Source organism: Phalangium opilio, unplaced genomic scaffold, assembly GCF_054372755.1.
Source record: "Phalangium opilio isolate 3A_F unplaced genomic scaffold, DU_Popi_V2 ptg000061l_1, whole genome shotgun sequence".
Lineage (NCBI taxonomy): Eukaryota > Metazoa > Arthropoda > Arachnida > Opiliones > Phalangiidae > Phalangium > Phalangium opilio.
The window spans coordinates 8588822-8614008 of NW_028324178.1; the positions used below are offsets into that span (position 1 = coordinate 8588822).

At 44.6% G+C, this 25187-nt stretch overlaps 1 protein-coding gene and 67 non-coding genes across 68 annotated transcripts; 1 reads left to right on the forward strand and 67 right to left on the reverse strand.

Annotated features, from left to right (window-relative positions):
- Positions 1 to 133: 133 nt before the first annotated feature.
- Positions 134 to 215, reverse strand: TRNAL-AAG (transfer RNA leucine (anticodon AAG)). The gene has a single exon. It is a non-coding gene; the product is annotated as a tRNA-Leu (tRNA).
- A 221-nt stretch (positions 216 to 436) lies between these two features.
- Positions 437 to 518, reverse strand: TRNAL-AAG (transfer RNA leucine (anticodon AAG)). Its single transcript has one exon. It is a non-coding gene; the product is annotated as a tRNA-Leu (tRNA).
- A 525-nt stretch (positions 519 to 1043) lies between these two features.
- On the reverse strand, positions 1044 to 1125 carry TRNAL-AAG (transfer RNA leucine (anticodon AAG)). Its single transcript has one exon. It is a non-coding gene; the product is annotated as a tRNA-Leu (tRNA).
- A 70-nt stretch (positions 1126 to 1195) lies between these two features.
- On the reverse strand, positions 1196 to 1276 carry TRNAL-AAG (transfer RNA leucine (anticodon AAG)). Its single transcript has one exon. It is a non-coding gene; the product is annotated as a tRNA-Leu (tRNA).
- A 70-nt stretch (positions 1277 to 1346) lies between these two features.
- On the reverse strand, positions 1347 to 1428 carry TRNAL-AAG (transfer RNA leucine (anticodon AAG)). The gene has a single exon. It is a non-coding gene; the product is annotated as a tRNA-Leu (tRNA).
- Positions 1429 to 1497: 69 nt separating this feature from the next.
- Positions 1498 to 1579, reverse strand: TRNAL-AAG (transfer RNA leucine (anticodon AAG)). The gene has a single exon. It is a non-coding gene; the product is annotated as a tRNA-Leu (tRNA).
- A 70-nt stretch (positions 1580 to 1649) lies between these two features.
- Positions 1650 to 1731, reverse strand: TRNAL-AAG (transfer RNA leucine (anticodon AAG)). Its single transcript has one exon. It is a non-coding gene; the product is annotated as a tRNA-Leu (tRNA).
- A 509-nt stretch (positions 1732 to 2240) lies between these two features.
- TRNAL-AAG (transfer RNA leucine (anticodon AAG)) lies at positions 2241 to 2322 on the reverse strand. Its single transcript is given in 2 exon segments — positions 2241 to 2275; positions 2285 to 2322. It is a non-coding gene; the product is annotated as a tRNA-Leu (tRNA).
- A 221-nt stretch (positions 2323 to 2543) lies between these two features.
- Positions 2544 to 2625, reverse strand: TRNAL-AAG (transfer RNA leucine (anticodon AAG)). Its single transcript has one exon. It is a non-coding gene; the product is annotated as a tRNA-Leu (tRNA).
- Positions 2626 to 2695: 70 nt separating this feature from the next.
- TRNAL-AAG (transfer RNA leucine (anticodon AAG)) lies at positions 2696 to 2777 on the reverse strand. Its single transcript has one exon. It is a non-coding gene; the product is annotated as a tRNA-Leu (tRNA).
- Positions 2778 to 2998: 221 nt separating this feature from the next.
- TRNAL-AAG (transfer RNA leucine (anticodon AAG)) lies at positions 2999 to 3080 on the reverse strand. The gene has a single exon. It is a non-coding gene; the product is annotated as a tRNA-Leu (tRNA).
- Positions 3081 to 3301: 221 nt separating this feature from the next.
- Positions 3302 to 3383, reverse strand: TRNAL-AAG (transfer RNA leucine (anticodon AAG)). The gene has a single exon. It is a non-coding gene; the product is annotated as a tRNA-Leu (tRNA).
- A 221-nt stretch (positions 3384 to 3604) lies between these two features.
- TRNAL-AAG (transfer RNA leucine (anticodon AAG)) lies at positions 3605 to 3686 on the reverse strand. Its single transcript has one exon. It is a non-coding gene; the product is annotated as a tRNA-Leu (tRNA).
- Positions 3687 to 3756: 70 nt separating this feature from the next.
- TRNAL-AAG (transfer RNA leucine (anticodon AAG)) lies at positions 3757 to 3837 on the reverse strand. Its single transcript has one exon. It is a non-coding gene; the product is annotated as a tRNA-Leu (tRNA).
- Positions 3838 to 3907: 70 nt separating this feature from the next.
- TRNAL-AAG (transfer RNA leucine (anticodon AAG)) lies at positions 3908 to 3989 on the reverse strand. The gene has a single exon. It is a non-coding gene; the product is annotated as a tRNA-Leu (tRNA).
- Positions 3990 to 4059: 70 nt separating this feature from the next.
- TRNAL-AAG (transfer RNA leucine (anticodon AAG)) lies at positions 4060 to 4141 on the reverse strand. Its single transcript has one exon. It is a non-coding gene; the product is annotated as a tRNA-Leu (tRNA).
- A 221-nt stretch (positions 4142 to 4362) lies between these two features.
- Positions 4363 to 4444, reverse strand: TRNAR-ACG (transfer RNA arginine (anticodon ACG)). The gene has a single exon. It is a non-coding gene; the product is annotated as a tRNA-Arg (tRNA).
- A 373-nt stretch (positions 4445 to 4817) lies between these two features.
- On the reverse strand, positions 4818 to 4899 carry TRNAL-AAG (transfer RNA leucine (anticodon AAG)). Its single transcript has one exon. It is a non-coding gene; the product is annotated as a tRNA-Leu (tRNA).
- Positions 4900 to 5120: 221 nt separating this feature from the next.
- On the reverse strand, positions 5121 to 5202 carry TRNAL-AAG (transfer RNA leucine (anticodon AAG)). The gene has a single exon. It is a non-coding gene; the product is annotated as a tRNA-Leu (tRNA).
- A 70-nt stretch (positions 5203 to 5272) lies between these two features.
- On the reverse strand, positions 5273 to 5354 carry TRNAL-AAG (transfer RNA leucine (anticodon AAG)). The gene has a single exon. It is a non-coding gene; the product is annotated as a tRNA-Leu (tRNA).
- A 221-nt stretch (positions 5355 to 5575) lies between these two features.
- TRNAL-AAG (transfer RNA leucine (anticodon AAG)) lies at positions 5576 to 5657 on the reverse strand. Its single transcript has one exon. It is a non-coding gene; the product is annotated as a tRNA-Leu (tRNA).
- Positions 5658 to 6015: 358 nt separating this feature from the next.
- Positions 6016 to 6097, reverse strand: TRNAL-AAG (transfer RNA leucine (anticodon AAG)). The gene has a single exon. It is a non-coding gene; the product is annotated as a tRNA-Leu (tRNA).
- Positions 6098 to 6318: 221 nt separating this feature from the next.
- Positions 6319 to 6400, reverse strand: TRNAL-AAG (transfer RNA leucine (anticodon AAG)). Its single transcript is given in 2 exon segments — positions 6319 to 6353; positions 6363 to 6400. It is a non-coding gene; the product is annotated as a tRNA-Leu (tRNA).
- Positions 6401 to 6620: 220 nt separating this feature from the next.
- TRNAL-AAG (transfer RNA leucine (anticodon AAG)) lies at positions 6621 to 6702 on the reverse strand. The gene has a single exon. It is a non-coding gene; the product is annotated as a tRNA-Leu (tRNA).
- A 222-nt stretch (positions 6703 to 6924) lies between these two features.
- Positions 6925 to 7006, reverse strand: TRNAL-AAG (transfer RNA leucine (anticodon AAG)). The gene has a single exon. It is a non-coding gene; the product is annotated as a tRNA-Leu (tRNA).
- Positions 7007 to 7227: 221 nt separating this feature from the next.
- Positions 7228 to 7309, reverse strand: TRNAL-AAG (transfer RNA leucine (anticodon AAG)). The gene has a single exon. It is a non-coding gene; the product is annotated as a tRNA-Leu (tRNA).
- A 677-nt stretch (positions 7310 to 7986) lies between these two features.
- TRNAL-AAG (transfer RNA leucine (anticodon AAG)) lies at positions 7987 to 8068 on the reverse strand. Its single transcript has one exon. It is a non-coding gene; the product is annotated as a tRNA-Leu (tRNA).
- A 372-nt stretch (positions 8069 to 8440) lies between these two features.
- Positions 8441 to 8522, reverse strand: TRNAL-AAG (transfer RNA leucine (anticodon AAG)). The gene has a single exon. It is a non-coding gene; the product is annotated as a tRNA-Leu (tRNA).
- A 70-nt stretch (positions 8523 to 8592) lies between these two features.
- Positions 8593 to 8674, reverse strand: TRNAL-AAG (transfer RNA leucine (anticodon AAG)). The gene has a single exon. It is a non-coding gene; the product is annotated as a tRNA-Leu (tRNA).
- Positions 8675 to 8895: 221 nt separating this feature from the next.
- Positions 8896 to 8977, reverse strand: TRNAL-AAG (transfer RNA leucine (anticodon AAG)). The gene has a single exon. It is a non-coding gene; the product is annotated as a tRNA-Leu (tRNA).
- Positions 8978 to 9198: 221 nt separating this feature from the next.
- TRNAL-AAG (transfer RNA leucine (anticodon AAG)) lies at positions 9199 to 9280 on the reverse strand. The gene has a single exon. It is a non-coding gene; the product is annotated as a tRNA-Leu (tRNA).
- A 373-nt stretch (positions 9281 to 9653) lies between these two features.
- TRNAL-AAG (transfer RNA leucine (anticodon AAG)) lies at positions 9654 to 9735 on the reverse strand. The gene has a single exon. It is a non-coding gene; the product is annotated as a tRNA-Leu (tRNA).
- Positions 9736 to 10259: 524 nt separating this feature from the next.
- On the reverse strand, positions 10260 to 10341 carry TRNAL-AAG (transfer RNA leucine (anticodon AAG)). The gene has a single exon. It is a non-coding gene; the product is annotated as a tRNA-Leu (tRNA).
- A 221-nt stretch (positions 10342 to 10562) lies between these two features.
- Positions 10563 to 10644, reverse strand: TRNAL-AAG (transfer RNA leucine (anticodon AAG)). The gene has a single exon. It is a non-coding gene; the product is annotated as a tRNA-Leu (tRNA).
- Positions 10645 to 10865: 221 nt separating this feature from the next.
- On the reverse strand, positions 10866 to 10947 carry TRNAL-AAG (transfer RNA leucine (anticodon AAG)). The gene has a single exon. It is a non-coding gene; the product is annotated as a tRNA-Leu (tRNA).
- Positions 10948 to 11319: 372 nt separating this feature from the next.
- On the reverse strand, positions 11320 to 11401 carry TRNAL-AAG (transfer RNA leucine (anticodon AAG)). The gene has a single exon. It is a non-coding gene; the product is annotated as a tRNA-Leu (tRNA).
- A 68-nt stretch (positions 11402 to 11469) lies between these two features.
- On the reverse strand, positions 11470 to 11551 carry TRNAL-AAG (transfer RNA leucine (anticodon AAG)). Its single transcript has one exon. It is a non-coding gene; the product is annotated as a tRNA-Leu (tRNA).
- A 221-nt stretch (positions 11552 to 11772) lies between these two features.
- On the reverse strand, positions 11773 to 11854 carry TRNAL-AAG (transfer RNA leucine (anticodon AAG)). The gene has a single exon. It is a non-coding gene; the product is annotated as a tRNA-Leu (tRNA).
- Positions 11855 to 12075: 221 nt separating this feature from the next.
- Positions 12076 to 12157, reverse strand: TRNAL-AAG (transfer RNA leucine (anticodon AAG)). The gene has a single exon. It is a non-coding gene; the product is annotated as a tRNA-Leu (tRNA).
- Positions 12158 to 12530: 373 nt separating this feature from the next.
- On the reverse strand, positions 12531 to 12612 carry TRNAL-AAG (transfer RNA leucine (anticodon AAG)). The gene has a single exon. It is a non-coding gene; the product is annotated as a tRNA-Leu (tRNA).
- Positions 12613 to 13119: 507 nt separating this feature from the next.
- TRNAL-AAG (transfer RNA leucine (anticodon AAG)) lies at positions 13120 to 13201 on the reverse strand. Its single transcript has one exon. It is a non-coding gene; the product is annotated as a tRNA-Leu (tRNA).
- A 221-nt stretch (positions 13202 to 13422) lies between these two features.
- On the reverse strand, positions 13423 to 13504 carry TRNAL-AAG (transfer RNA leucine (anticodon AAG)). The gene is given in 2 exon segments: positions 13423 to 13457; positions 13467 to 13504. It is a non-coding gene; the product is annotated as a tRNA-Leu (tRNA).
- Positions 13505 to 13725: 221 nt separating this feature from the next.
- Positions 13726 to 13807, reverse strand: TRNAL-AAG (transfer RNA leucine (anticodon AAG)). Its single transcript has one exon. It is a non-coding gene; the product is annotated as a tRNA-Leu (tRNA).
- Positions 13808 to 14028: 221 nt separating this feature from the next.
- Positions 14029 to 14110, reverse strand: TRNAL-AAG (transfer RNA leucine (anticodon AAG)). The gene has a single exon. It is a non-coding gene; the product is annotated as a tRNA-Leu (tRNA).
- Positions 14111 to 14483: 373 nt separating this feature from the next.
- On the reverse strand, positions 14484 to 14565 carry TRNAL-AAG (transfer RNA leucine (anticodon AAG)). The gene has a single exon. It is a non-coding gene; the product is annotated as a tRNA-Leu (tRNA).
- A 372-nt stretch (positions 14566 to 14937) lies between these two features.
- Positions 14938 to 15019, reverse strand: TRNAL-AAG (transfer RNA leucine (anticodon AAG)). Its single transcript has one exon. It is a non-coding gene; the product is annotated as a tRNA-Leu (tRNA).
- Positions 15020 to 15089: 70 nt separating this feature from the next.
- Positions 15090 to 15171, reverse strand: TRNAL-AAG (transfer RNA leucine (anticodon AAG)). The gene has a single exon. It is a non-coding gene; the product is annotated as a tRNA-Leu (tRNA).
- A 221-nt stretch (positions 15172 to 15392) lies between these two features.
- TRNAL-AAG (transfer RNA leucine (anticodon AAG)) lies at positions 15393 to 15474 on the reverse strand. The gene has a single exon. It is a non-coding gene; the product is annotated as a tRNA-Leu (tRNA).
- A 374-nt stretch (positions 15475 to 15848) lies between these two features.
- On the reverse strand, positions 15849 to 15930 carry TRNAL-AAG (transfer RNA leucine (anticodon AAG)). The gene has a single exon. It is a non-coding gene; the product is annotated as a tRNA-Leu (tRNA).
- A 70-nt stretch (positions 15931 to 16000) lies between these two features.
- Positions 16001 to 16081, reverse strand: TRNAL-AAG (transfer RNA leucine (anticodon AAG)). The gene has a single exon. It is a non-coding gene; the product is annotated as a tRNA-Leu (tRNA).
- A 70-nt stretch (positions 16082 to 16151) lies between these two features.
- Positions 16152 to 16233, reverse strand: TRNAL-AAG (transfer RNA leucine (anticodon AAG)). The gene has a single exon. It is a non-coding gene; the product is annotated as a tRNA-Leu (tRNA).
- Positions 16234 to 16606: 373 nt separating this feature from the next.
- TRNAL-AAG (transfer RNA leucine (anticodon AAG)) lies at positions 16607 to 16688 on the reverse strand. The gene has a single exon. It is a non-coding gene; the product is annotated as a tRNA-Leu (tRNA).
- Positions 16689 to 16908: 220 nt separating this feature from the next.
- On the reverse strand, positions 16909 to 16990 carry TRNAL-AAG (transfer RNA leucine (anticodon AAG)). Its single transcript has one exon. It is a non-coding gene; the product is annotated as a tRNA-Leu (tRNA).
- A 221-nt stretch (positions 16991 to 17211) lies between these two features.
- On the reverse strand, positions 17212 to 17293 carry TRNAL-AAG (transfer RNA leucine (anticodon AAG)). The gene has a single exon. It is a non-coding gene; the product is annotated as a tRNA-Leu (tRNA).
- Positions 17294 to 17363: 70 nt separating this feature from the next.
- Positions 17364 to 17444, reverse strand: TRNAL-AAG (transfer RNA leucine (anticodon AAG)). The gene has a single exon. It is a non-coding gene; the product is annotated as a tRNA-Leu (tRNA).
- Positions 17445 to 17666: 222 nt separating this feature from the next.
- TRNAL-AAG (transfer RNA leucine (anticodon AAG)) lies at positions 17667 to 17748 on the reverse strand. Its single transcript has one exon. It is a non-coding gene; the product is annotated as a tRNA-Leu (tRNA).
- A 222-nt stretch (positions 17749 to 17970) lies between these two features.
- On the reverse strand, positions 17971 to 18052 carry TRNAL-AAG (transfer RNA leucine (anticodon AAG)). The gene has a single exon. It is a non-coding gene; the product is annotated as a tRNA-Leu (tRNA).
- A 61-nt stretch (positions 18053 to 18113) lies between these two features.
- LOC149664842 (uncharacterized) lies at positions 18114 to 19713 on the forward strand. Its single transcript, XM_089842134.1, has 5 exons — positions 18114 to 18616; positions 18695 to 18869; positions 18933 to 19005; positions 19067 to 19377; positions 19495 to 19713. Exons 1-5 carry the CDS (start codon positions 18424 to 18426, stop codon positions 19673 to 19675), a joined length of 933 nt encoding a protein of 310 aa, XP_089698260.1. The 5' UTR covers positions 18114 to 18423; the 3' UTR covers positions 19676 to 19713.
- A 1979-nt stretch (positions 19714 to 21692) lies between these two features.
- On the reverse strand, positions 21693 to 21774 carry TRNAL-AAG (transfer RNA leucine (anticodon AAG)). Its single transcript has one exon. It is a non-coding gene; the product is annotated as a tRNA-Leu (tRNA).
- A 221-nt stretch (positions 21775 to 21995) lies between these two features.
- Positions 21996 to 22077, reverse strand: TRNAL-AAG (transfer RNA leucine (anticodon AAG)). Its single transcript has one exon. It is a non-coding gene; the product is annotated as a tRNA-Leu (tRNA).
- Positions 22078 to 22298: 221 nt separating this feature from the next.
- Positions 22299 to 22380, reverse strand: TRNAL-AAG (transfer RNA leucine (anticodon AAG)). The gene has a single exon. It is a non-coding gene; the product is annotated as a tRNA-Leu (tRNA).
- Positions 22381 to 22753: 373 nt separating this feature from the next.
- TRNAL-AAG (transfer RNA leucine (anticodon AAG)) lies at positions 22754 to 22835 on the reverse strand. Its single transcript has one exon. It is a non-coding gene; the product is annotated as a tRNA-Leu (tRNA).
- Positions 22836 to 23055: 220 nt separating this feature from the next.
- On the reverse strand, positions 23056 to 23137 carry TRNAL-AAG (transfer RNA leucine (anticodon AAG)). Its single transcript has one exon. It is a non-coding gene; the product is annotated as a tRNA-Leu (tRNA).
- A 70-nt stretch (positions 23138 to 23207) lies between these two features.
- On the reverse strand, positions 23208 to 23289 carry TRNAL-AAG (transfer RNA leucine (anticodon AAG)). The gene has a single exon. It is a non-coding gene; the product is annotated as a tRNA-Leu (tRNA).
- Positions 23290 to 24251: 962 nt separating this feature from the next.
- Positions 24252 to 24333, reverse strand: TRNAL-AAG (transfer RNA leucine (anticodon AAG)). Its single transcript is given in 2 exon segments — positions 24252 to 24286; positions 24296 to 24333. It is a non-coding gene; the product is annotated as a tRNA-Leu (tRNA).
- A 221-nt stretch (positions 24334 to 24554) lies between these two features.
- Positions 24555 to 24636, reverse strand: TRNAL-AAG (transfer RNA leucine (anticodon AAG)). Its single transcript has one exon. It is a non-coding gene; the product is annotated as a tRNA-Leu (tRNA).
- A 70-nt stretch (positions 24637 to 24706) lies between these two features.
- TRNAL-AAG (transfer RNA leucine (anticodon AAG)) lies at positions 24707 to 24788 on the reverse strand. The gene has a single exon. It is a non-coding gene; the product is annotated as a tRNA-Leu (tRNA).
- Positions 24789 to 25009: 221 nt separating this feature from the next.
- Positions 25010 to 25091, reverse strand: TRNAL-AAG (transfer RNA leucine (anticodon AAG)). The gene has a single exon. It is a non-coding gene; the product is annotated as a tRNA-Leu (tRNA).
- Between the last annotated feature and the right edge of the window lie 96 nt (positions 25092 to 25187).

Below are 25187 nucleotides of genomic sequence, written 5' to 3' on the forward strand. Positions count from 1 at the left end.
ACCCACGCCCCCGAAGAGACTGGTGCCTTAAACCAGCGCCTTAGACCATTCGGTCACTCTTCCTGGAAACAAATGTCACCTCAGACTAATAAGCAAAAGCTTCATATTATTAATCCTAGGAAACAAAGTAGGCTGATAGATGTGGGATTCGAACCCACGCCCCCGAAGAGACTGGTGCCTTAAACCAGCGCCTTAGACCACTCGGCCACTCTTCCTGGAAACACAAGACACCTTAGACTAATAAGCAAAAGCTTCATATTATTAATCCTAGAAAACAAAACAGGCTGATAGATGTGGGATTCAAACCCACGCCCCGAAGGGAATGGTGCCTTTAACCAGTGCCTTGGACCACTTGGCCACTCTACGCGAAAGCAAAAGTAAACTCAGTCTATTTAGCAAAAGCATCATATTATTAATCGTAGAAAACAAACTCTGCTGATAGAGGTGGGACTCGAACCCACGCCCCCGAAGAGACTGGTGCCTTCAACCAGCGCCTAAGACCACTCGGCCACTCTACCTGGAAACAAAAGACACCTCAGACTAATAAGCAAAAGCTTCATATTATTAATCTTAGGAAAAAAAAAGTAGGCTGATAGATGTGGGATGCGAACCCACGTCCCGAAGGGAATGGTGCCTTAAACCAGCGCCTTAGACCACTCGGCCACTCTACCTGGAAACAAAAGTCACCTCAGACTAATAAGCAAAAGCTTCATATTTATATCTTAGGAAACAAAGTAGGCTGACAGAGGTAGGATTCGAACCCACGCCCCCGAAGAGACTGGTGCCTTAATTTAGCGCCTTAGACCACTCGGCCACTCTACCTGGAAACAAAAGACACCTTAGACTAATAAGCAAAAGCTTCATATTATTAATCCTAGAAAACAAAGTAGGCTGATAGATGTGGGATGCGAACCCACGCCCCGAAGGGAATAGTGCCTTAAACCAGCGCCTTGGACCACTTGGCCACTCTACCCGAAAGCAAAAGTGAACTCAGTCTATTTAGCAAAAGCTTCATATTATTAATCGTAGAAAACAAACTCTTCTGATAGAGGTGGGATTCGAACCCACGCCCCCGAAGAGACTGGTGCCTTAAACCAGCGCCTTAGACCACTTGGCCACTCTACCTGGAAACAAAAGTGACCTCAGACTAATAAGCAAAAGCTTCATATTATTAATCCTAGGAAACAAAGTAGGCTGATAGAGGTGGGATTCGAACCCACGCCCCGAAGAGACTGGTACCTTAAACCAGCGTCTTAGACCACTCGGCCACACTACCTGGAAACAAAAGTCACCTCAGACTAATAAGCAGAATTTTCATATTATTAATCGTTGAAAACAAACTCTGCTGATAGAGGTGGGATTCGAACCCACGCCCCCGAAGAGACTGGTGCCTTAAACCAGAGCCTTAGACCACTCGTCCACTCTACCTGGAATTAAAAGACACCTCAGACTAATAAGCAAAAGCTTCATATTATTAATCTTAGGAAAAAAGTAGGCTGACACAGGTGGGATTCGAACCCACGCCCCCGAAGAGACTGGTGCCTTAAACCAGCGCCATAGACCACTCGGCCACTCTACCTGGAAACAAAAGTCTCCTCAGACTTATAAGCAAAAGCTTCATATTATTAATCTTAGGAAACAAAGTATGCTGACAGAGGTGGGATTCGAGCCCACGCCCCCGAATAGACTGGTGCCTTAAACCAGCGCCTTAGACCACTCGGCCACTCTACCTCAGACTAATAAGCAAAAGCTTCATATTATTAATCTTAGGAAAAAAAAAGTAGGCTGATAGATGTGGGATGCGAACCCACGTCCCGAAGGGAATGGTGCCTTAAACCCGCGCCTTAGACCACTCGGCCACTCTACCTGGAAACAAAAGTCACCTCAGACTACTAAGCAAAAGCTTCATATTATTAATAATAGAAAACAAAATAGGCTGATAGACGTGGGATTCGAACCCACGCCCCCGAAGAGACTGGTGACTTAAACCAGCGCCTTAGACCACTCGGCCACTCTACCTGGAAACAAAAGCCACCTCAGACTAATAAGCAAAAGCTTCATATTATTAATCCTAGAAAACAAAGTAGGCTGATAGATGTGGGATGCGAACCCACGCCCCGAAGGGAATAGTGCCCTAAACCAGCTTCTTGGACCACTTGGCCACTCTACCCGAAAGCAAAAGTAAACTCAGTCTAATTAGCAAAAGCTTCATATTATTAATCGTAGAAAACAAACTCTGCTGATAGAGGTGGGATTCGAACCCACGCCCCCGAAGGGAATAGAGCCTTAAACCAGCGCCTTAGACCACTCGGCCACTCTACCTGTAAACAAAAGCCACCTTAGACTAATAAGCAAAAGCTTCATATTATTAATCCTAGAAAACAAAGTAGGCTGATAGATGTAGGATGCGAACCCACGCCCCGAAGGGAATAGTGCCTTAAACCAGCTTCTTGGACCACTTGGCCACTCTGCCCGAAAGCAAAAGTTAACTCAGTCTATTTAGCAAAAGCTTCATATTATTAATCGTAGAAAACAAACTCTGCTGATAGAGGTGGGATTCGAACCCACGCCCCCAAAGAGACTGGTGCCTTAAACCAGCGCCTTAGACCACTCGGCCACTCTACCTGGAAACAAAAGTCACCTCAGACTAATAAGCAAAAGCTTCATATTATTAATATTAGGAAACAAAGTAGGCTGACAGAGGTGGGATTCGAACCCACGCCCCCGAAGAGACTGGTGCCTTAAAACAGCGCCTAAGACCACTCGGCCACTCTACCTGGAAACAAAAGACACCTCAGACTAATAAGCAAAAGCTTCATATTATTAATCCTAGAAAACAAAACAGGCTGATAGATGTGGGATTCAAACCCACGCCCCGAAGGGAATGGTGCCTTTAACCAGCGCCTTGGACCACTTGGCCACTCTACCCGAAAGCAAAAGTAAACTCAGTCTATTTAGCAAAAGCATCATATTATTAATCGTTGAAAACAAACTCTGCTGATAGAGGTGGGACTCGAACCCACGCCCCCGAAGAGACTGGTGCCTTCAACCAGCGCCTAAGACCACTCGGCCACTCTATCTGTAAACAAAAGACACCTCAGACTAATAAGCAAAAGCTTCATATTATTAATCTTAGGAAAAAAAAGTAGGCTGATAGATGTGGGATGCGAACCCACGTCCCGAAGGGAATGGTGCCTTAAACCAGCGCCTTAGACCACTCGGCCACTCTACCTGGAAACAAAAGTCACCTCAGACTAATAAGCAAAAGCTTCATATTTATATCTTAGGAAACAAAGTAGGCTGACAGAGGTAGGATTCGAACCCACGCCCCCGAAGAGACTGGTGTCTTAAACCAGCGCCTTAGACCACTCGGCCACTCTACCTGGAAACAAAAGACACCTTAGACTAATAAGCAAAAGCTTTATATTATTAATCCTAGAAATTAAAGTAGGCTGATAGATGTGGGATGCGAACCCACGCCCCGAAGGGAATAGTGCCTTAAACCAGCGCCTTGGACCACTTGGCCACTCTACCCGAAAGCAAAAGTGAACTCAGTCTATTTAGCAAAAGCTTCATATTATTAATCGTAGAAAACAAACTCTTCTGATAGAGGTGGGATTCGAACCCACGCCCCCGAAGAGACTGGTGCCTTAAACCAGCGCCTTAGACCACTTGGCCACTCTACCTGGAAACAAGAGTCACCTCAGACTAATAAGCAAAAGCTTCATGTTATTAATCCTAGGAAACAAAGTAGGCTGATAGAGGTAGGATTCGAACCCACGCCCCGAAGAGACTGGTACCTTAAACCAGCGTCTTAGACCACTCGGCCACACTACCTGGAAACAAAAGTCACCTCAGACTAATAAGCAGAATTTTCATATTATTAATCGTTGAAAACAAACTCTGCTGATAGAGGTGGGATTCGAACCCACGCCCCCGAAGAGACTGGTGCCTTAAACCAGAGCCTTAGACCACTCGTCCACTCTACCTGGAAACAAAAGACACCTCAGACTAATAAGCAAAAGCTTCATATTATTAATCTTAGGAAAAAAAGTAGGCTGACACAGGTGGGATTCGAACCCACGCCCCCGAAGAGACTGGTGCCTTAAACCAGCGCCATAGACCACTCGGCCACTCTACCTGGAAACAAAAGTCTCCTCAGACTTATAAGCAAAAGCTTCATATTATTAATCCTAGAAAACAAAACAGGCTGATAGATGTGGGATTCAAACCCACGCCCCGAAGGGAATGGTGCCTTTAACCAGCGCCTTGGACCACTTGGCCACTCTACCCGAAAGCAAAAGTAAACTCAGTCTATTTAGCAAAAGCATCATATTATTAATCGTAGAAAACAAACTCTGCTGATAGAGGTGGGACTCGAACCCACGCCCCCGAAGAGACTGGTGCCGTCAACCAGCGCCTTAGACCACTCGGCCACTCTACCTGGAAACAAAAGACACCTCAGACTAATAAGCAAAAGCTTCATATTATTAATCCTAGGAAACAAAGTAGGCTGATAGATGTGAAATGCGAACCCACGCCCCGAAGGGAATGGTGCCTTAATCCAGCTTCTTGGACCACTTGGCCACTCTACCCGAAAGCAAAAGTAAACTCAGTCTATTTAGCAAAAGCTTCATATTATTAGTCGTAGAAAACAAACTCTGCTGATAGAGGTGGGATTTGAACCCACGCCCCCGAAGAGACTGGTGCCTTAAACCAGCGCCTTAGACCATTCGGTTACCCTTCCTGGAATTAAATGTCACCTCAGACTAATAAGCAAAAGCTTCATATTATTAATCCAAGGAAACAAAGTAGGCTGATAGATGTGGGATTCGAACCCACGCCCCCGAAGAGACTGGTGCCTTAAACCAGCGCCTTAGACCACTCGGCCACTCTACCTGGAAACAAAAGCCACCTCAGACTAATAAGCAAAAGCTTCATATTATTAATCCTAGAAAACAAAGTAGGCTGATAGATGTTTGATGCGAACCCACGCCCCGAAGGGAATAGTGCCTTAAACCAGCTTCTTGCACCACTTGGCCACTCTACCCGAAAGCAAAAGTAAACTCAGTCTATTTAGCAAAAGCTTCATATTATTAATCGTAGAAAACAAACTCTGCTGATAGAGGTGGGATTCGAACCCACGCCCCCAAAGAGACTGGTGCCTTAAACCAGCGCCTTAGACCACTCGGCCACTCTACCTGGAAACAAAAGTCACCTCAGACTAATAAGCAAAAGCTTCATATTATTAATATTAGGAAACAAAGTAGGCTGACAGAGGTGGGATTCGAACCCACGCCCCCGAAGAGACTGGTGCCTTAAAACAGCGCCTAAGACCACTCGGCCACTCTACCTGCAAACAAAAGACACCTCAGACTAATAAGCAAAAGCTTCATATTATTAATCCTAGAAAACAAAACAGGCTGATAGATGTGGGATTCAAACCCACGCCCCGAAGGGAATGGTGCCTTTAACCAGCGCCTTGGACCACTTGGCCACTCTACCCGAAAGCAAAAGTAAACTCAGTCTATTTAGCAAAAGCATCATATTATTAATCGTAGAAAACAAACTCTGCTGATAGAGGTGGGACTCGAACCCACGCCCCCGAAGAGACTGGTGCCTTCAACCAGCGCCTTAGACCACTCGGCCACTCTACCTGGAAACAAAAGACACCTCAGACTAATAAGCAAAAGCTTCATATTATTAATCTTAGGAAAAAAAAAGTAGGCTGATAGATGTGGGATGCGAACCCACGTCCCGAAGGGAATGGTGCCTTAAACCAGCGCCTTAGACCACTCGGCCACTCTACCTCAGACTAATAAGCAAAAGCTTCATATTATTAATCTTAGGAAAAAAAAGTAGGCTGATAGATGTGGGATGCGAACCCACGTCCCGAAGGGAATGGTGCCTTAAACCCGCGCCTTAGACCACTCGGCCACTCTATCTGGAAACAAAAGTCACCTCAGACTACTAAGCAAAAGCTTCATATTATTAATAATAGAAAACAAAATAGGCTGATAGACGTGGGATTCGAACCCACGCCCCCGAAGAGACTGGTGCCTTAAACCAGCGCCTTAGACCACTCGGCCACTCTACCTGGAAACAAAAGCCACCTCAGACTAATAAGCAAAAGCTTCATATTATTAATACTAGAAAACAAAGTAGGCTGATAGATGTGGGATGCGAACCCACGCCCCGAAGGGAATAGTGCCCTAAACCAGCTTCTTGGACCACTTGGCCACTCTACCCGAAAGCAAAAGTAAACTCAGTCTAATTAGCAAAAGCTTCATATTATTAATCGTAGAAAACAAACTCTGCTGACAGAGGTGGGATTCGAACCCACGCCCCCGAAGGGAATAGAGCCTTAAACCAGCGCCTTAGACCACTCGGCCACTCTACCTGGAAACAAAAGCCACCTCAGACTAATAAGCAAAAGCTTCATATTATTAATCCTAGAAAAAAAGTAGGCTGATAGATGTGAAATGCGAACCCACGCCCCGAAGGGAATGGTGCCTTAAACCAGCTTCTTGGACCACTTGGCCACTCTACCCGAAAGCAAAAGTAAACTCAGTCTATTTAGCAAAAGCTTCATATTATTAGTCGTAGAAAACAAACTCTGCTGATAGAGGTGGGATTCGAACCCACGCCCCCGAAGAGACTGGTGCCTTCAACCAGCGCCTTAGACCACTCGGCCACTCTACCTGGAAACAAAAGACACCTCAGACTAATAAGCAAAAGCTTCATATTATTAATCTTAGGAAAAAAAGTAGGCTGATAGATGTGGGATTCAAACCAACGCCCCCAAAGAGACTGGTGCCTTAAACCAGCGCCTTAGACCACTCGGCCACTCTACCTGGAAACAAAAGTCACCTCAGACTAATAAGCAAAAGCTTCATATTATTAATATTAGGAAACAAAGTAGGCTGACAGAGGTGGGATTCGAACCCACGCCCCCGAAGAGACTGGTGCCTTAAAACAGCGCCTAAGACCACTCGGCCACTCTACCTGGAAACGAAAGACACCTCAGACTAATAAGCAAAAGCTTCATATTATTAATCCTAGAAAACAAAACAGGCTGATAGATGTGGGATTCAAACCCACGCCCCGAAGGGAATGGTGCCTTTAACCAGCGCCTTGGACCACTTGGCCACTCTACCCGAAAGCAAAAGTAAACTCAGTCTATTTAGCAAAAGCATCATATTATTAATCGCAGAAAACAAACTCTGCTGATAGAGGTGGGACTCGAACCCACGCCCCCGAAGAGACTGGTGCCTTCAACCAGCGCCTTAGACCACTCGGCCACTCTACCTGGAAACAAAAGACACCTCAGACTAATAAGCAAAAGCTTCATATTATTAATCCTAGGAAACAAAGTAGGCTGATAGATGTGAAATGCGAACCCACGCCCCGAAGGGAATGGTGCCTTAAACCAGCTTCTTGGACCACTTGGCCACTCTACCCGAAAGCAAAAGTAAACTCAGTCTATTTAGCAAAAGCTTCATATTATTAGTCGTAGAAAACAAACTCTGCTGATAGAGGTGGGATTTGAACCCACGCCCCCGAAGAGACTGGTGCCTTAAACCAGCGCCTTAGACCATTCGGTCACTCTTCCTGGAAACAAATGTCACCTCAGACTAATAAGCAAAAGCTTCATATTATTAATCCTAGGAAACAAAGTAGGCTGATAGATGTGGGATTCGAAACCCACGCCCCCGAAGAGACTGGTGCCTTAAAACAGCGCCTAAGACCACTCGGCCACTCTACCTGGAAACAAAAGACACCTCAGACTAATAAGCAAAAGCTTCATATTATTAATCCTAGAAAACAAAACAGGCTGATAGATGTGGGATTCAAACCCACGCCCCGAAGGGAATAGTGCCTTAAACCAGCGCCTTGGACCACTTGGCCACTCTACCCGAAAGCAAAAGTGAACTCAGTCTATTTAGCAAAAGCTTCATATTATTAATCGTAGAAAACAAACTCTGCTGATAGATGTGGGATTCGAACCCACGCCCCCGAAGAGACTGGTGCCTTAAACCAGCGCCTTAGACCACTCGGCCACTCTTCCTGGAAACAAAAGACACCTTAGACTAATAAGCAAAAGCTTCATATTATTAATCCTAGAAAACAAAGTAGGCCTATAGATGTGGGATGCGAACCCACGCCCCGAAGGGAATAGAGCCTTAAACCAGCGCCTTAGACCACTCGGCCACTCTACCTGAAAACAAAAGCCACCTCAGACTAATAAGCAAAAGCTTCATATTATTAATCCTAGAAAACAAAGTAGGCTGATAGATGTGGGATGCGAACCCACGCCCCGAAGGGAATAGTGCCTTAAACCAGCTTCTTGGACCACTTGGCCACTCTACCCGAAAGCAAAAGTAAACTCAGTCTATTTAGCAAAAGCTTCATATTATTAATCGTAGAAAACAAACTCTGCTGATAGAGGTGGGATTCGAACCCACGCCCCCGAAGAGACTGGTGCCTTAAACCAGCGCCTTAGACCACTCGGCCACTCTACCTGGAAACAAAAGTCACCTCAGACTAATAAGCAAAAGCTTCATATTATTAATATTAGGAAACAAAGTAGGCTGACAGAGGTGGGATTCGAACCCACGCCCCCGAAGAGACTGGTGCCTTAAAACAGCGCCTAAGACCACTCGGCCACTCTACCTGGAAACAAAAGACACCTCAGACTAATAAGCAAAAGCTTCATATTATTAATCCTAGAAAACAAAACAGGCTGATAGATGTGAGATTCAAACCCACGCCCCGAAGGGAATGGTGCCTTTAACCAGCGCCATGGACCACTTGGCCACTCTACCCGAATGCAAAAGTAAACTCAGTCTATTTAGCAAAAGCATCATATTATTAATCTTAGAAAACAAACTCTGCTGATAGAGGTGGGACTCGAACCCACGCCCCCGAAGCGACTGGTGCCTTCAACCAGCGCCTAAGACCACTCGGCCACTCTACCTGGAAACAAAAGACACCTCAGACTAATAAGCAAAAGCTTCATATTAATAATCTTAGGAAAAAAAAGTAGGCTGATAGATGTGGGATGCGAACCCACGTCCCGAAGGGAATGGTGCCTTAAACCAGCGCCTTCGACCACTCGGCCACTCTACCTGGAAACAAAAGTCACCTCAGACTAATAAGCAAAAGCTTCATATTTATATCTTAGGAAACAAAGTAGGCTGACAGAGGTAGGATTCGAACCCACGCCCCCGAAGAGACTGGTGCCTTAAACCAGCGCCTTAGACCACTCGGCCACTCTACCTGGAAACAAAAGACACCTTACACTAATAAGCAAAAGCTTTATATTATTAATCCTAGAAAACAAAGTAGGCTGATAGATGTGGGATGTGAACCCACGACCCGAAGGGAATAGTGCCTTAAACCAGCGCCTTGGACCACTTGGCCACTCTACCCGAAAGCAAAAGTGAACTCAGTCTATTTAGCAAAAGCTTCATATTATTAATCGTAGAAAACAAACTCTGCTGATAGAGGTGGGATTTGAACCCACGCCCCCGAAGAGACTGGTGCCTTAAACCAGCGCCTTAGACCATTCGGTCACTCTTCCTGGAAACAAATGTCACCTCAGACTAATAAGCAAAAGCTTCATATTATTAATCCTAGGAAACAAAGTAGGCTGATAGATGTGGGATTCGAACCCACGCCCCCGAAGAGACTGGTGCCTTCAACCAGCGCCTTAGACCACTCGGCCACTCTACCTGGAAACAAAAGACACCTCAGACTAATAAGCAAAAGCTTCATATTATTAATCCTAGGAAACAAAGTAGGCTGATAGATGTGAAATGCGAACCCACGCCCCGAAGGGAATGGTGCCTTAAACCAGCTTCTTGGACCACTTGGCCACTCTACCCGAAAGCAAAAGTAAACTCAGTCTATTTAGCAAAAGCTTCATATTATTAGTCGTAGAAAACAAACTCTGCTGATAGATGTGGGATTCGAACCCACGCCCCCGAAGAGACTGGTGCCTTAAAACAGCGCCTAAGACCACTCGGCCACTCTACCTGGAAACAAAAGACACCTCAGACTAATAAGCAAAAGCTTCATATTATTAATCCTAGAAAACAAAACAGGCTGATAGATGTGGGATTCAAACCCACGCCCCGAAGGGAATGGTGCCTTTAACCAGCGCCATGGACCACTTGGCCACTCTACCCGAAAGCAAAAGTAAACTCAGTCTATTTAGCAAAAGCATCATATTATTAATCGTAGAAAACAAACTCTGCTGATAGAGGTGGGACTCGAACCCACGCCCCCGAAGCGACTGGTGCCTTCAACCAGCGCCTAAGACCACTCGGCCACTCTACCTGGAAACAAAAGACACCTCAGACTAATAAGCAAAAGCTTCATATTAATAATCTTAGGAAAAAAAAGTAGGCTGATAGATGTGGGATGCGAACCCACGTCCCGAAGGGAATGTTGCCTTAAACCAGCGCCTTAGACCACTCGGCCACTCTACCTGGAAACAAAAGTCACCTCAGACTAATAAGCAAAAGCTTCATATTTATATCTTAGGAAACAAAGTAGGCTGACAGAGGTAGGATTCGAACCCACGCCCCCGAAGAGACTGGTGCCTTGAACCAGCGCCTTAGACCACTCGGCCACTCTACCTGGAAACAAAAGACACCTTAGACTAATAAGCAAAAGCTTTATATTATTAATCCTAGAAAACAAAGTAGGCTGATAGATGTGGGATGCGAACCCACGCCCCGAAGGGAATAGTGCCTTAAACCAGCGCCTTGGACCACTTGGCCACTCTACCCGAAAGCAAAAGTGAACTCAGTCTATTTAGCAAAAGCTTCATATTATTAATCGTAGAAAACAAACTCTGCTGATAGATGTGGGATTCGAACCCACGCCCCCGAAGAGACTGGTGCCTTAAACCAGCGCCTTAGACCACTCGGCCACTCTTCCTGGAAACAAAAGACACCTTAGACTAATAAGCAAAAGCTTCATATTATTAATCCTAGAAAACAAAGTAGGCCTAGAGATGTGGGATGCGAACCCACGCCCCGAAGGGAATAGAGCCTTAAACCAGCGCCTTAGACCACTCGGCCACTCTACCTGAAAACAAAAGCCACCTCAGACTAATAAGCAAAAGCTTCATATTATTAATCCTAGAAAACAAAGTAGGCTGATAGATGTGGGATGCGAACCCACGCCCCGAAGGGAATAGTGCCTTAAACCAGCTTCTTGGACCACTTGGCCACTCTACCCGAAAGCAAAAGTAAACTCAGTCTATTTAGCAAAAGCTTCATATTATTAATCGTAGAAAACAAACTCTGCTGATAGAGGTGGGATTCGAACCCACGCCCCCGAAGAGACTGGTGCCTTAAACCAGCGCCTTAGACCACTCGGCCATTCTACCTGGAATCAAGTCACCTCAGACTAATAAGCAAAAGCTTCATATTATTAATATTAGGAAACAAAGTAGGCTGACAGAGGTGGGATTCGAACCCACGCCCCCGAAGAGACTGGTTCCTTAAAACAGCGCCTAAGACCACTCGGCCACTCTACCTGGAAACAAAAGACACCTCAGACTAATAAGCAAAAGCTTCATATTATTAATCCTAGAAAACAAAACAGGCTGATAGATGTGGGATTCAAACCCACGCCCCGAAGGGAATGGTGCCTTTAACCAGCGCCATGGACCACTTGGCCACTCTACCCGAATGCAAAAGTAAACTCAGTCTATTTAGCAAAAGCATCATATTATTAATCTTAGAAAACAAACTCTGCTGATAGAGGTGGGTTTCGAACCCACGCCCCCGAAGCGACTGGTGCCTTCAACCAGCGCCTAAGACCACTCGGCCACTCTACCTGGAAACAAAAGACACCTCAGACTAATAAGCAAAAGCTTCATATTAATAATCTTAGGAAAAAAAAGTAGGCTGATAGATGTGGGATGCGAACCCACGTCCCGAAGGGAATGGTGCCTTAAACCAGCGCAATCGACCACTCGGCCACTCTACCTGGAAACAAAAGTCACCTCAGACTAATAAGCAAAAGCTTCATATTTATATCTTAGGAAACAAAGTAGGCTGACAGAGGTAGGATTCGAACCCACGCCCCCGAAGAGACTGGTGCCTTAAACCAGCGCCTTAGACCACTCGGCCACTCTACCTGGAAACAAAAGACACCTTACACTAATAAGCAAAAGCTTTATATTATTAATCCTAGAAAACAAAGTAGGCTGATAGATGTGGGATGCGAACCCACGACCCGAAGGGAATAGTGCCTTAAACCAGCGCCTTGGACCACTTGGCCACTCTACCCGAAAGCAAAAGTGAACTCAGTCTATTTAGCAAAAGCTTCATATTATTAATCGTAGAAAACAAACTCTGCTGATAGAGGTGGGATTTGAACCCACGCCCCCGAAGAGACTGGTGCCTTAAACCAGCGCCTTAGACCATTCGGTCACTCTTCCTGGAAACAAATGTCACCTCAGACTAATAAGCAAAAGCTTCATATTATTAATCCTAGGAAACAAAGTAGGCTGATAGATGTGGGATTCGAACCCACGCCCCCGAAGAGACTGGTGCCTTAAACCAGCGCCTTAGACCACTCGGCCACTCTTCCTGGAAACAAAAGACACCTTAGACTAATAAGCAAAAGCTTCATATTATTAATCCTAGAAAACAAAGTAGGCCTATAGATGTGGGATGCGAACCCACGCCCCGAAGGGAATAGAGCCTTAAACCAGCGCCTTAGACCACTCGGCCACTCTACCTGAAAACAAAAGCCACCTCAGACTAATAAGCAAAAGCTTCATATTATTAATCCTAGAAAACAAAGTAGGCTGATAGATGTGGGATGCGAACCCACGTCCCGAAGGGAATGGTGCCTTAAACCAGCGCCTTAGACCACTCGGCCACTCTACCTCAGACTAATAAGCAAAAGCTTCATATTATTAATCTTAGGAAAAAAAAGTAGGCTGATAGATGTGGGATGCGAACCCACGTCCCGAAGGGAATGGTGCCTTAAACCCGCGCCTTAGACCACTCGGCCACTCTACCTGGAAACAAAAGTCACCTCAGACTACTAAGCAAAAGCTTCATATTATTAATAATAGAAAACAAAATAGGCTGATAGACGTGGGATTCGAACCCACGCCCCCGAAGAGACTGGTGCCTTAAACCAGCGCCTTAGACCACTCGGCCACTCTACCTGGAAACAAAAGCCACCTCAGACTAATAAGCAAAAGCTTCATATTATTAATCCTAGAAAACAAAGTAGGCTGATAGATGTGGGATGCGAACCCACGCCCCGAAGGGAATAGTGCCCTAAACCAGCTTCTTGGACCACTTGGCCACTCTACCCGAAAGCAAAAGTAAACTCAGTCTAATTAGCAAAAGCTTCATATTATTAATCGTAGAAAACAAACTCTGCTGATAGAGGTGGGATTCGAACCCACGCCCCCGAAGGGAATAGAGCCTTAAACCAGCGCCTTAGACCACTCGGCCACTCTACCTGGAAACAAAAGCCACCTCAGACTAATAAGCAAAAGCTTCATATTATTAATCCTAGAAAACAAAGTAGGCTGATAGATGTGGGATGCGAACCCACGCCCCGAAGGGAATAGTGCCTTAAACCAGCTTCTTGGACCACTTGGCCACTCTACCCGAAAGCAAAAGTAAACTCAGTCTATTTAGCAAAAGCATCATATTATTAATCTTAGAAAACAAACTCTGCTGATAGAGGTGGGTTTCGAACCCACGCCCCCGAAGCGACTGGTGCCTTCAACCAGCGCCTAAGACCACTCGGCCACTCTACCTGGAAACAAAAGACACCTCAGACTAATAAGCAAAAGCTTCATATTAATAATCTTAGGAAAAAAAAGTAGGCTGATAGATGTGGGATGCGAACCCACGTCCCGAAGGGAATGGTGCCTTAAACCAGCGCCTTCGACCACTCGGCCACTCTACCTGGAAACAAAAGTCACCTCAGACTAATAAGCAAAAGCTTCATATTTATATCTTAGGAAACAAAGTAGGCTGACAGAGGTAGGATTCGAACCCACGCCCCCGAAGAGACTGGTGCCTTAAACCAGCGCCTTAGACCACTCGGCCACTCTACCTGGAAACAAAAGACACCTTACACTAATAAGCAAAAGCTTTATATTATTAATCCTAGAAAACAAAGTAGGCTGATAGATGTGGGATGCGAACCCACGACCCGAAGGGAATAGTGCCTTAAACCAGCGCCTTGGACCACTTGGCCACTCTACCCGAAAGCAAAAGTGAACTCAGTCTATTTAGCAAAAGCTTCATATTATTAATCGTAGAAAACAAACTCTGCTGATAGAGGTGGGATTTGAACCCACGCCCCCGAAGAGACTGGTGCCTTAAACCAGCGCCTTAGACCATTCGGTCACTCTTCCTGGAAACAAATGTCACCTCAGACTAATAAGCAAAAGCTTCATATTATTAATCCTAGGAAACAAAGTAGGCTGATAGATGTGGGATTCGAACCCACGCCCCCGAAGAGACTGGTGCCTTAAACCAGCGCCTTAGACCACTCGGCCACTCTTCCTGGAAACAAAAGACACCTTAGACTAATAAGCAAAAGCTTCATATTATTAATCCTAGAAAACAAAGTAGGCCTATAGATGTGGGATGCGAACCCACGCCCCGAAGGGAATAGAGCCTTAAACCAGCGCCTTAGACCACTCGGCCACTCTACCTGAAAACAAAAGACACCTTACACTAATAAGCAAAAGCTTTATATTATTAATCCTAGAAAACAAAGTAGGCTGATAGATGTGGGATGCGAACCCACGACCCGAAGGGAATAGTGCCTTAAACCAGCGCCTTGGACCACTTGGCCACTCTACCCGAAAGCAAAAGTGAACTCAGTCTATTTAGCAAAAGCTTCATATTATTAATCGTAGAAAACAAACTCTGCTGATAGAGGTGGGACTCGAACCCACGCCCCCAAAGAGACTGGTGCCTTAAACCAGCGCCTTAGACCACTCGGCCACTCTACCTGGAAACAAAAGTCACCTCAGACTAATAAGCAAAAGCTTCATATTATTAATATTAGGAAACAAAGTAGGCTGACAGAGGTGGGATTCGAACCCACGCCCCCGAAGAGACTGGTGCCTTAAAACAGCGCCTAAGACCACTCGGCCACTCTACCTGGAAACAAAAGACACCTCAGACTAATAAGCAAAAGCTTCATATTATTAATCCTAGAAAACAAAACAGGCTGATAGATGTGGGATTCAAACCCACGCCCCGAAGGGAATGGTGCCTTTAACCAGCGCCTTGGACCACTTGGCCACTCTACCCGAAAGCAAAAGTAAACTCAGTCTATTTAGCAAAAGCATCATATTATTAATCGTAGAAAACAAACTCTGCTGATAGAGGTGGGACTCGAACCCACGCCCCCGAAGAGACTGGTGCCTTCAACCAGCGCCTTAGACCACTCGGCCACTCTACCTGGAAACAAAAGACACCTCAGACTAATAAGCAAAAGCTTCATATTATTAATCTTAGGAAAAAAAAAGTAGGCTGATAGATGTGGGATGCGAACCCACGTCCCGAAGGGAATGGTGCCTTAAACCAGCGCCTTAGACCACTCGGCCACTCTACCTGGAAACAAAAGACACCTTAGACTAATAAGCAAAAGCTTTATATTATTAATCCTAGAAAACAAAGTAGGCTGATAGATGTGGGATGCGAACCCACGCCCCGAAGGGAATAGTGCCTTAAACCAGCGCCTTGGACCACTTGGCCACTCTACCCGAAAGCAAAAGTGAACTCAGTCTATTTAGCAAAAGCTTCATATTATTAATCGTAGAAAACAAACTCTTCTGATAGAGGTGGGATTCGAACCCACGCCCCCGAAGAGACTGGTGCCTTAAACCAGCGCCTTAGACCACTTGGCCACTCTACCTGGAAACAAAAGTCACCTCAGACTAATAAGCAAAAGCTTCATGTTATTAATCCTAGGAAACAAAGTAGGCTGATAGAGGTGGGATTCGAACCCACGCCCCGAAGAGACTGGTACCTTAAACCAGCGTCTTAGACCACTCGGCCACACTACCTGGAAACAAAATTCACCTCAGACTAATAAGCAGAATTTTCATATTATTAATCGTTGAAAACAAACTCTGCTGATAGAGGTGGGATTCGAACCCACGCCCCCGAAGAGACTGGTGCCTTAAACCAGAGCCTTAGACCACTCGTCCACTCTACCTGGAAACAAAAGACACCTCAGACTAATAAGCAAAAGCTTCATATTATTAATCTTAGGAAAAAAAGTAGGCTGACACAGGTGGGATTCGAACCCACGCCCCCGAAGAGACTGGTGCCTTAAAACAGCGCCTAAGACCACTCGGCCACTCTACCTGGAAACAAAAGACACCTCAGACTAATAAGCAAAAGCTTCATATTATTAATCCTAGAAAACAAAACAGGCTGATAGATGTGGGATTCAAACCCACGCCCCGAAGAGAATGGTGCCTTTAACCAGCGCCTTGGACCACTTGGCCACTCTACCCGAAAGCAAAAGTAAACTCAGTCTATTTAGCAAAAGCATCATATTATTAATCGTTGAAAACAAACTCTGCTGATAGAGGTGGGACTCGAACCCACGCCCCCGAAGAGACTGGTGCCTTCAACCAGCGCCTAAGACCACTCGGCCACTCTATCTGGAAACAAAAGACACCTCAGACTAATAAGCAAAAGCTTCATATTATTAATCTTAGGAAAAAAAGTAGGCTGATAGATGTGGGATGCGAACCCACGTCCCGAAGGGAATGGTGCCTTAAACCAGCGCCTTAGACCACTCGGCCACTCTACCTGGAAACAAAAGTCACCTCAGACTAATAAGCAAAAGCTTCATATTTATATCTTAGGAAACAAAGTAGGCTGACAGAGGTAGGATTCGAACCCACGCCCCCGAAGAGACTGGTGCCTTAAACCAGCGCCTTAGACCACTCGGCCACTCTACCTGGAAACAAAAGACACCTTAGACTAATAAGCAAAAGCTTTATATTATTAATCCTAGAAAACAAAGTAGGCTGATAGATGTGGGATGCGAACCCACGCCCCGAAGGGAATAGTGCCTTAAACCAGCGCCTTGGACCACTTGGCCACTCTACCCGAAAGCAAAAGTGAACTCAGTCTATTTAGCAAAAGCTTCATATTTTTAATCGTAGAAAACAAACTCTTCTGATAGAGGTGGGATTCGAACCCACGCCCCCGAAGAGACTGGTGCCTTAAACCAGCGCCTTAGACCACTTGGCCACTCTACCTGGAAACAAAAGTCACCTCAGACTAATAAGCAAAAGCTTCATGTTATTAATCCTAGGAAACAAAGTAGGCTGATAGAGGTGGGATTCGAACCCACGCCCCGAAGAGACTGGTACCTTAAACCAGCGTCTTAGACCACTCGGCCACACTACCTGGAAACAAAAGTCACCTCAGACTAATAAGCAGAATTTTCATATTATTAATCGTTGAAAACAAACTCTGCTGATAGAGGTGGGATTCGAACCCACGCCCCCGAAGAGACTTGTGCCTTAAACCAGAGCCTTAGACCACTCGTCCACTCTACCTGGAAACAAAAGACACCTCAGACTAATAAGCAAAAGCTTCATATTATTAATCTTAGGAAAAAAAGTAGGCTGACACAGGTGGGATTCGAACCCACGCCCCCGAAGAGACTGGTGCCTTAAACCAGCGCCATAGACCACTCGGCCACTCTACCTGGAAACAAAAGTCTCCTCAGACTTATAAGCAAAAGCTTCATATTATTAATCTTAGGAAACAAAGTATGCTGACAGAGGTGGGATTCGAGCCCACGCCCCCGAATAGACTGGTGCCTTAAACCAGCGCCTTGGACCACTTGGCCACTCTACCCGAAAGCAAAAGTAAACTCAGTCTATTTAGCAAAAGCATCATATTATTAATCGTTGAAAACAAACTCTGCTGATAGAGGTGGGACTCGAACCCACGCCCCCGAAGAGACTGGTGCCTTCAACCAGCGCCTAAGACCACTCGGCCACTCTATCTGGAAACAAAAGACACCTAAAGCTACATTCGCAAAGGAGCGCAAAGCTGAAACCTAAAGCTGAAAGTCGAAGCTGGCGAGCAACATCAGTTTCGGCGACACCTTTCGCATTGGGGCGGAAACTGATGTTATAAAGCTGATTTCAAAAGCAGACGACCAAAGCAGGTCTTTTTCGACCGAGCGCAAAGATCAAATTCGTGTTGATCTTTGAGCTTCAGCCGCGACCCACGTGCATTTCACTAGCCAATAAGGAGGGAGGTAAAGGGAAGTAAAACTTAAGGGAAACCTTTTTTTTTTGGCTCCAGTGAGCATTTCGTGTTGAGACAAGATTTAGAGTAGTCGCGTTTTTTTCTACATTTATTGTCAAAAACCATGTCAACCGCGAAAGATTTATTGAAAAAAGATAGCGAGGATAAAAAAAAGTTAATCACGGAAAGGAGAGAGTTGATAATCAGTGCTGTTCAACGGAATGAAATAATTTGGAATAAATGTTTGCAAGAGCATAAAGACAACGTTGCTGTGGACGCAGCATGGGACAATGTATGCCAAAGTACCGGATTTGCCAGTAAGTGCGAAAGGTTTCATCAATAATAATAATAATAATTTAAGAACAAATTATGCATATGTTTAAAATATCTAATAGAAGCTCTGGCAAAAAAAGAATGGAAGTATTTGCGTGACCAGTTCCGTAATAACCTAACTTTAGTAAAAGTTAAAAAATCAGGGGATGGCTATGATCCAGAAAAGGACTTTGATAAAGTGAAATGGCCCTATTTTCGACAAATGTTGTTCTTGAAGGATATCATTGCCAAAAGAGAGTATGTATACGAAGTTAATAGATTGCGGAAAAGAGCTAACATTGTTAAATTATTATTATGCAGCACTTCATGCAACATTAAAGAAAATAATGAGGATGTTGATAGCCAAGCAAAGAATGGCGATGAAGCGCATAGAGTGAGTTGAAAAGATTGAAAACCCAAAGAGAAAGTCCATTTTTAATAATGCTCCTTGACAGATACTTTCAAGTCTTGCTGTTGGTGGGGAGGACATGGATGATGAAAGAGAGCAAAGGTCAGAAACCCCTGCTATTGATATCGGCTCTTCAACCGCCGAAACGCCCTCGACCTCTTCAACGGCCGATATGCCCTCGACCTCTTCAACGGCCGATATGCCCTCGACCTCTTCAAGACCACAGAGCTCTGCTTCATCAAGTTTTCCGTCATGTTCCTCCGCAAATACCACACATCAAAAACGAAGAAAAGGACAAAACAGAAGCACAGCACCAAATGAAGATGACATTGATCAGGAGATCGATAAAATTGATAAGTATGTAACATATACCCAAGGCTTTCTAAATGAGGAATAAAAAATACGTCGAAATGGAGTTTAGCAGTGCTCTTAGTGCAATGTCATAAGCTAACTTTCCATTTTGTTTTGATACAGACTAGCGGAGAAATTAGTTGCAAGTGCAGAAAACCGATCGTCGTCAGAGGATGCTGCAGATAGGTTCGGAAAGTACATAGCCGACATTCTCAGAAGAGTGAAACCAAAAAAACAAAAGAAATTTGAGCTGACTTTGATTCAATCAGCATTTTCCTTTATTTCTGACTCTGATTCAGAGTAATTTACATTTTTCAATAAACGTTTGATATGAATAGTAAATTGTTTTAAATTTTGTGTTGTTTAAGTTCTCTATACACTATATTTGTTATGCAAGTCTGGTTAGATTATGTGGCTTTCGTACACCTGGTATATCCCACTGCCACGCTACTTGTCCATTTTCAGAAAAGAAATAATCAGCATACACATCGCGAACTGCGGCGGCATCGCGGACAAAATTTCTTGCCCTTGTTGGAGGTATGTTTGCAAATGCGTTGGCCGCCTCAGATCTCCATGCCTCGTTTTCCACATAGCCAGGGGGGCAATATACCTTTTGTGGTCCTGCTACAGCTGCTTCTTCAGTCATTATGTAATTGTGTAACACCACAGCCGCTTTGGTTACCGCATCAACATTCTCTGGAGACAGGATAATTGCCCTTCGAAAGATACGCCATCGAGCTCCCAAAATACCGAAGGCATTTTCACTGCATCTCCTTTCAACGAGACACTTATAAGCATACCCAACAGTATCTATCGCTATGGCACTAGTAGTGCTAGGCACATTTGATTACCTTGCTCGGCTCAGGCGATAGTTAAAAACTCTTTTTTTGTCATCTAAGTTTGCTCTGTTGTAGGGTTTTAAAAACTCAGGGCGCAACTGAAACGCATCATCTCCAACCATAACATGTGGCACTATGATATTAGTTTCTGGTAGAATAGACGGTCCCGGTATGTTCAACTTGTTATTTTCTAAAGCTCTTCCAATGGCAGAAGCTTTCAGTACCCCACCATCGGAATTCGAACCGTAGGCCCCAATATCAACGGCTAAAAATGTATAGTCGGCATTCACCACAGCCATCAGGTTTATTGAATTGGTACCCTACAATAAGTACGGATTGTTTGGTTTTCATTACAAATAACACACCTATCTAAACGTCTACCTACTTTATAATTATAGTACATTGAACCTGTATTTTTGGGCTGCTGAATCAGTACATGTTTACCATCTACAGCACCAATGCAGTTTGGAAACTGCCAGGTAGCATAATATTTTGCTGCTGCATCCTTCCATATCCTTTCAGTGGGGCTCTGAAATATTATATTTACTTGTAAAGGGTACAATCTTTGACGTAGTTATTCGTTTACTTTTAAGTAGATTGGCATTAAAACATCCCAAATGGCTTGACATGTTTCGCGTACTATGTAGTGGGTGGTAGAAAGACCCAATCTGAAGGCATAGGCTATTGATATCAAGCTATTTCCCGTAGCCAAATACCTGTATGGTTTAGTTTAGACATTAGCATATTTCAAAGAATCAATGTTAAATACATGATATATTAAGTTATTATTTATGTAATGTGCTTACCTAAGCGTGACTGCCAGTCGGTGTGCCGGAGAAATAGCTTCTCTAGACACCGGATACCTTTTCAAAGAATTACTTAATAATCCTAAAAGTTTATCATAATGTGCGGGTGACATGCGTGTATAATTTCTAAAATATACATGATCATGGATTCTCATCGCCTTTAACTATTAAAACAATAATAGTATTACATTTCATACTCTACTCAAGTTCAATGTAATAAGTACCAGTGTGTGAAAATCTCCTTCCTTCTTTCGGTTTGACCATATCGGATGTACCCACCAACGGGCCTTTTTTCGTCTATATTCGGTTCTTCTTCTCTTCTTTTTTAGCAGCAACAATTTCCTTCTCAAGAGCAATAGTAACACGACTTCCTTGTTTAACGACGCCATATTACTTTGAGCGATTTGTGGTTTTTAATCACACGATATTCTGCTGCCATCTGACGTTGAAACATTAAACTCTATTCTAAAACCATCTCACTTGCGAAAGGTTCGGCGCGAATCTGAAAGTGATTTCTGAAACTCAAAGCTGGTTTCCTACAAAAAAAGCCTGCCTTCAAGACCTGTTTCAGCTTCATCTTTCAGCTTCCCTCGCTTTATCCGCCTCTTTGCGAAGGTAGCTTCAGACTAATAAGCAAAAGCTTCATATTATTAATCTTAGGAAAAAAAATGTAGGCTGATAGATGTGGGATTCGAACCCACGCCCCCGAAGAGACTGGTGCCTTAAACCAGCGCCTTAGACCACTCGGCCACTCTACCTGGAAACAAAAGACACCTTAGACTAATAAGCAAAAGCTTTATATTATTAATCCTAGAAAACAAAGTAGGCTGATAGATGTGGGATGCGAACCCACGCCCCGAAGGGAATAGTGCCTTAAACCAGCGCCTTGGACCACTTGGCCACTCTACCCGAAAGCAAAATTGAACTCAGTCTATTTAGCAAAAGCTTCATATTATTAATCGTAGAAAACAAACTCTTCTGATAGAGGTGGGATTCGAACCCACGCCCCCGAAGAGACTGGTGCCTTAAACCAGCGCCTTAGACCACTTGGCCACTCTACCTGGAAACAAAAGTCACCTCAGACTAATAAGCAAAAGCTTCATGTTATTAATCCTAGGAAACAAAGTAGGCTGATAGAGGTGGGATTCGAACCCACGCCCCGAAGAGACTGGTACCTTAAAACAGCGTCTTAGACCACTCGGCCACACTACCTGGAAACAAAAGTCACCTCAGACTAATAAGCAGAATTTTCATATTATTAATCGTTGAAAACAAACTCTGCTGATAGAGGTGGGATTCGAACCCACGCCCCCGAAGAGACTGGTGCCTTAAACCAGAGCCTTAGACCACTCGTCCACTCTACCTGGAAACAAAAGACACCTCAGACTAATAAGCAAAAGCTTCATATTATTAATCTTAGGAAAAAAAGTAGGCTGACACAGGTGGGATTCGAACCCACGCCCCCGAATAGACTGGTGCCTTAAACCAGCGCCTTAGACCATCGGCCACTCTACCTGGAAACAAAAGTCACCTCAGACTAATAAGCAAAAGCTTCATATTATTAATATTAGGAAACAAAGTAGGCTGACAGAGGTGGGATTCGAACCCACGCCCCCGAAGAGACTGGTGCCTTAAACCAGCGCCTTAGACCATTCGGTCACTCTTCCTGGAATTAAATGTCACCTCAGACTAATAAGCAAAAGCTTCATATTATTAATCCAAGGAAACAAAGTAGGCTGATAGATGTGGGATTCGAACCCACGCCCCCGAAGAGACTGGTGCCTTAAACCAGCGCCTTAGACCACTCGGCCACTCTACCTGGAAACAAAAGCCACCTCAGACTAATAAGCAAAAGCTTCATATTATTAATCCTAGAAAACAAAGTAGGCTGATAGATGTGGGATGCGAACCCACGCCCCGAAGGGAATAGTGCCTTAAACCAGCTTCTTGGACCACTTGGCCACTCTACCCGAAAGCAAAAGTAAACTCAGTCTATTTAGCAAAAGCTTCATATTATTAATCGTAGAAAAAAACTCTGCTGATAGAGGTGGGATTCGAACCCACGCCCCCGAAGAGACTGGTGCCTTAAACCAGCGCCTTAGACCACTCGGCCACTCTACCTGGAAACAAAAGTCACCTCAGACTAATAAGCAAAAGCTTCATATTATTAATATTAGGAAACAAAGTAGGCTGACAGAGGTGGGATTCGAACCCACGCCCCCGAAGAGACTGGTGCCTTAAAACAGCGCCTAAGACCACTCGGCCACTCTACCTGGAAACAAAAGACACCTCAGACTAATAAGCAAAAGCTTCATATTATTAATCCTAGAAAACAAAACAAACTGATAGATGTGGGATTCAAACCCACGCCCCGAAGGGAATGGTGCCTTTAACCAGCGCCTTGGACCACTTGGCCACTCTACCCGAAAGCAAAAGTAAACTCAGTCTATTTAGCAAAAGCATCATATTATTAATCGTAGAAAACAAACTCTGCTGATAGAGGTGGGACACGAACCAACGCCCCCGAAGAGACTGGTGCCTTCAACCAGCGCCTTAGACCACTCGGCCACTCTACCTGGAAACAAAAGACACCTCAGACTAATAAGCAAAAGCTTAATATTATTAATCTTAGGAAAAAAAAGTAGGCTGATAGATGTGGGATGCGAACCCACGTCCCGAAGGGAATGGTGCCTTAAACCAGCGCCTTAGACCACTCGGCCACTCTACCTCAGACTAATAAGCAAAAGCTTCATATTATTAATCTTAGGAAAAAAAAGTAGGCTGATAGATGTGGGATGCGAACCCACGTCCCGAAGGGAATGGTGCCTTAAACCCGCGCCTTAGACCACTCGGCCACTCTACCTGGAAACAAAAGTCACCTCAGACTACTAAGCAAAAGCTTCATATTATTAATAATAGAAAACAAAATAGGCTGATAGACGTGGGATTCGAACCCACGCCCCCGAAGAGACTGGTGCCTTAAACCAGCCCTTAGACCACTCGGCCACTCTACCTGGAAACAAAAGCCACCTCAGACTAATAAGCAAAAGCTTCATATTATTAATCCTAGAAAACAAAGTAGGCTGATAGATGTGGGATGCGAACCCACGCCCCGAAGGGAATAGTGCCCTAAACCAGCTTCTTGGACCACTTGGCCACTCTACCCGAAAGCAAAAGTAAACTCAGTCTAATTAGCAAAAGCTTCATATTATTAATCGTAGAAAACAAACTCTGCTGATAGAGGTGGGATTCGAACCCACGCCCCCGAAGGGAATAGAGCCTTAAACCAGCGCCTTAGACCACTCGGCCACTCTACCTGGAAACAAAAGCCACCTCAGACTAATAAGCAAAAGCTTCATATTATTAATCCTAGAAAACAAAGTAGGCTGATAGATGTGGGATGCGAACCCACGCCCCGAAGGGAATAGTGCCTTAAACCAGCTTCTTGGACCACTTGGCCACTCTACCCGAAAGCAAAAGTAAACTCAGTCTATTTAGCAAAAGCTTCATATTATTAATCGTAGAAAACAAACTCTGCTGATAGAGGTGGGACTCGAACCCACGCCCCCAAAGAGACTGGTGCCTTAAACCAGCGCCTTAGACCACTCGGCCACTCTGCCTGGAAACAAAAGTCACCTCAGACTAATAAGCAAAAGCTTCATATTATTAATATTAGGAAACAAAGTAGGCTGACAGAGGTGGGATTCGAACCCACGCCCCCGAAGAGACTGGTGCCTTAAAACAGCGCCTAAGACCACTCGGCCACTCTACCTGGAAACAAAAGACACCTCAGACTAATAAGCAAAAGCTTCATATTATTAATCCTAGAAAACAAAACAGGCTGATAGATGTGGGATTCAAACCCACGCCCCGAAGGGAATGGTGCCTTTAACCAGCGCCTTGGACCACTTGGCCACTCTACCCGAAAGCAAAAGTAAACTCAGTCTATTTAGCAAAAGCATCATATTATTAATCGTAGAAAACAAACTCTGCTGATAGAGGTGGGACTCGAACCCACGCCCCCGAAGAGACTGGTGCCTTCAACCAGCGCCTTAGACCACTCGGCCACTCTACCTGGAAACAAAAGACACCTCAGACTAATAAGCAAAAGCTTCATATTATTAATCTTAGGAAAAAAAAAGTAGGCTGATAGATGTGGGATGCGAACCCA

Coding starts and splice junctions, on each gene's coding strand:
- LOC149664842 (XM_089842134.1), top strand. CDS start 18,424: ATGTCAACCGCGAAAGATTTATTGAAAAAAGATAGCGAGGATAAAAAA. Junction 18,870..18,932: donor GATATCATTGCCAAAAGAGA/GTATGTATACGA, acceptor ATTATTATGCAG/CACTTCATGCAACATTAAAG. Junction 19,378..19,494: donor GAGATCGATAAAATTGATAA/GTATGTAACATA, acceptor GTTTTGATACAG/ACTAGCGGAGAAATTAGTTG.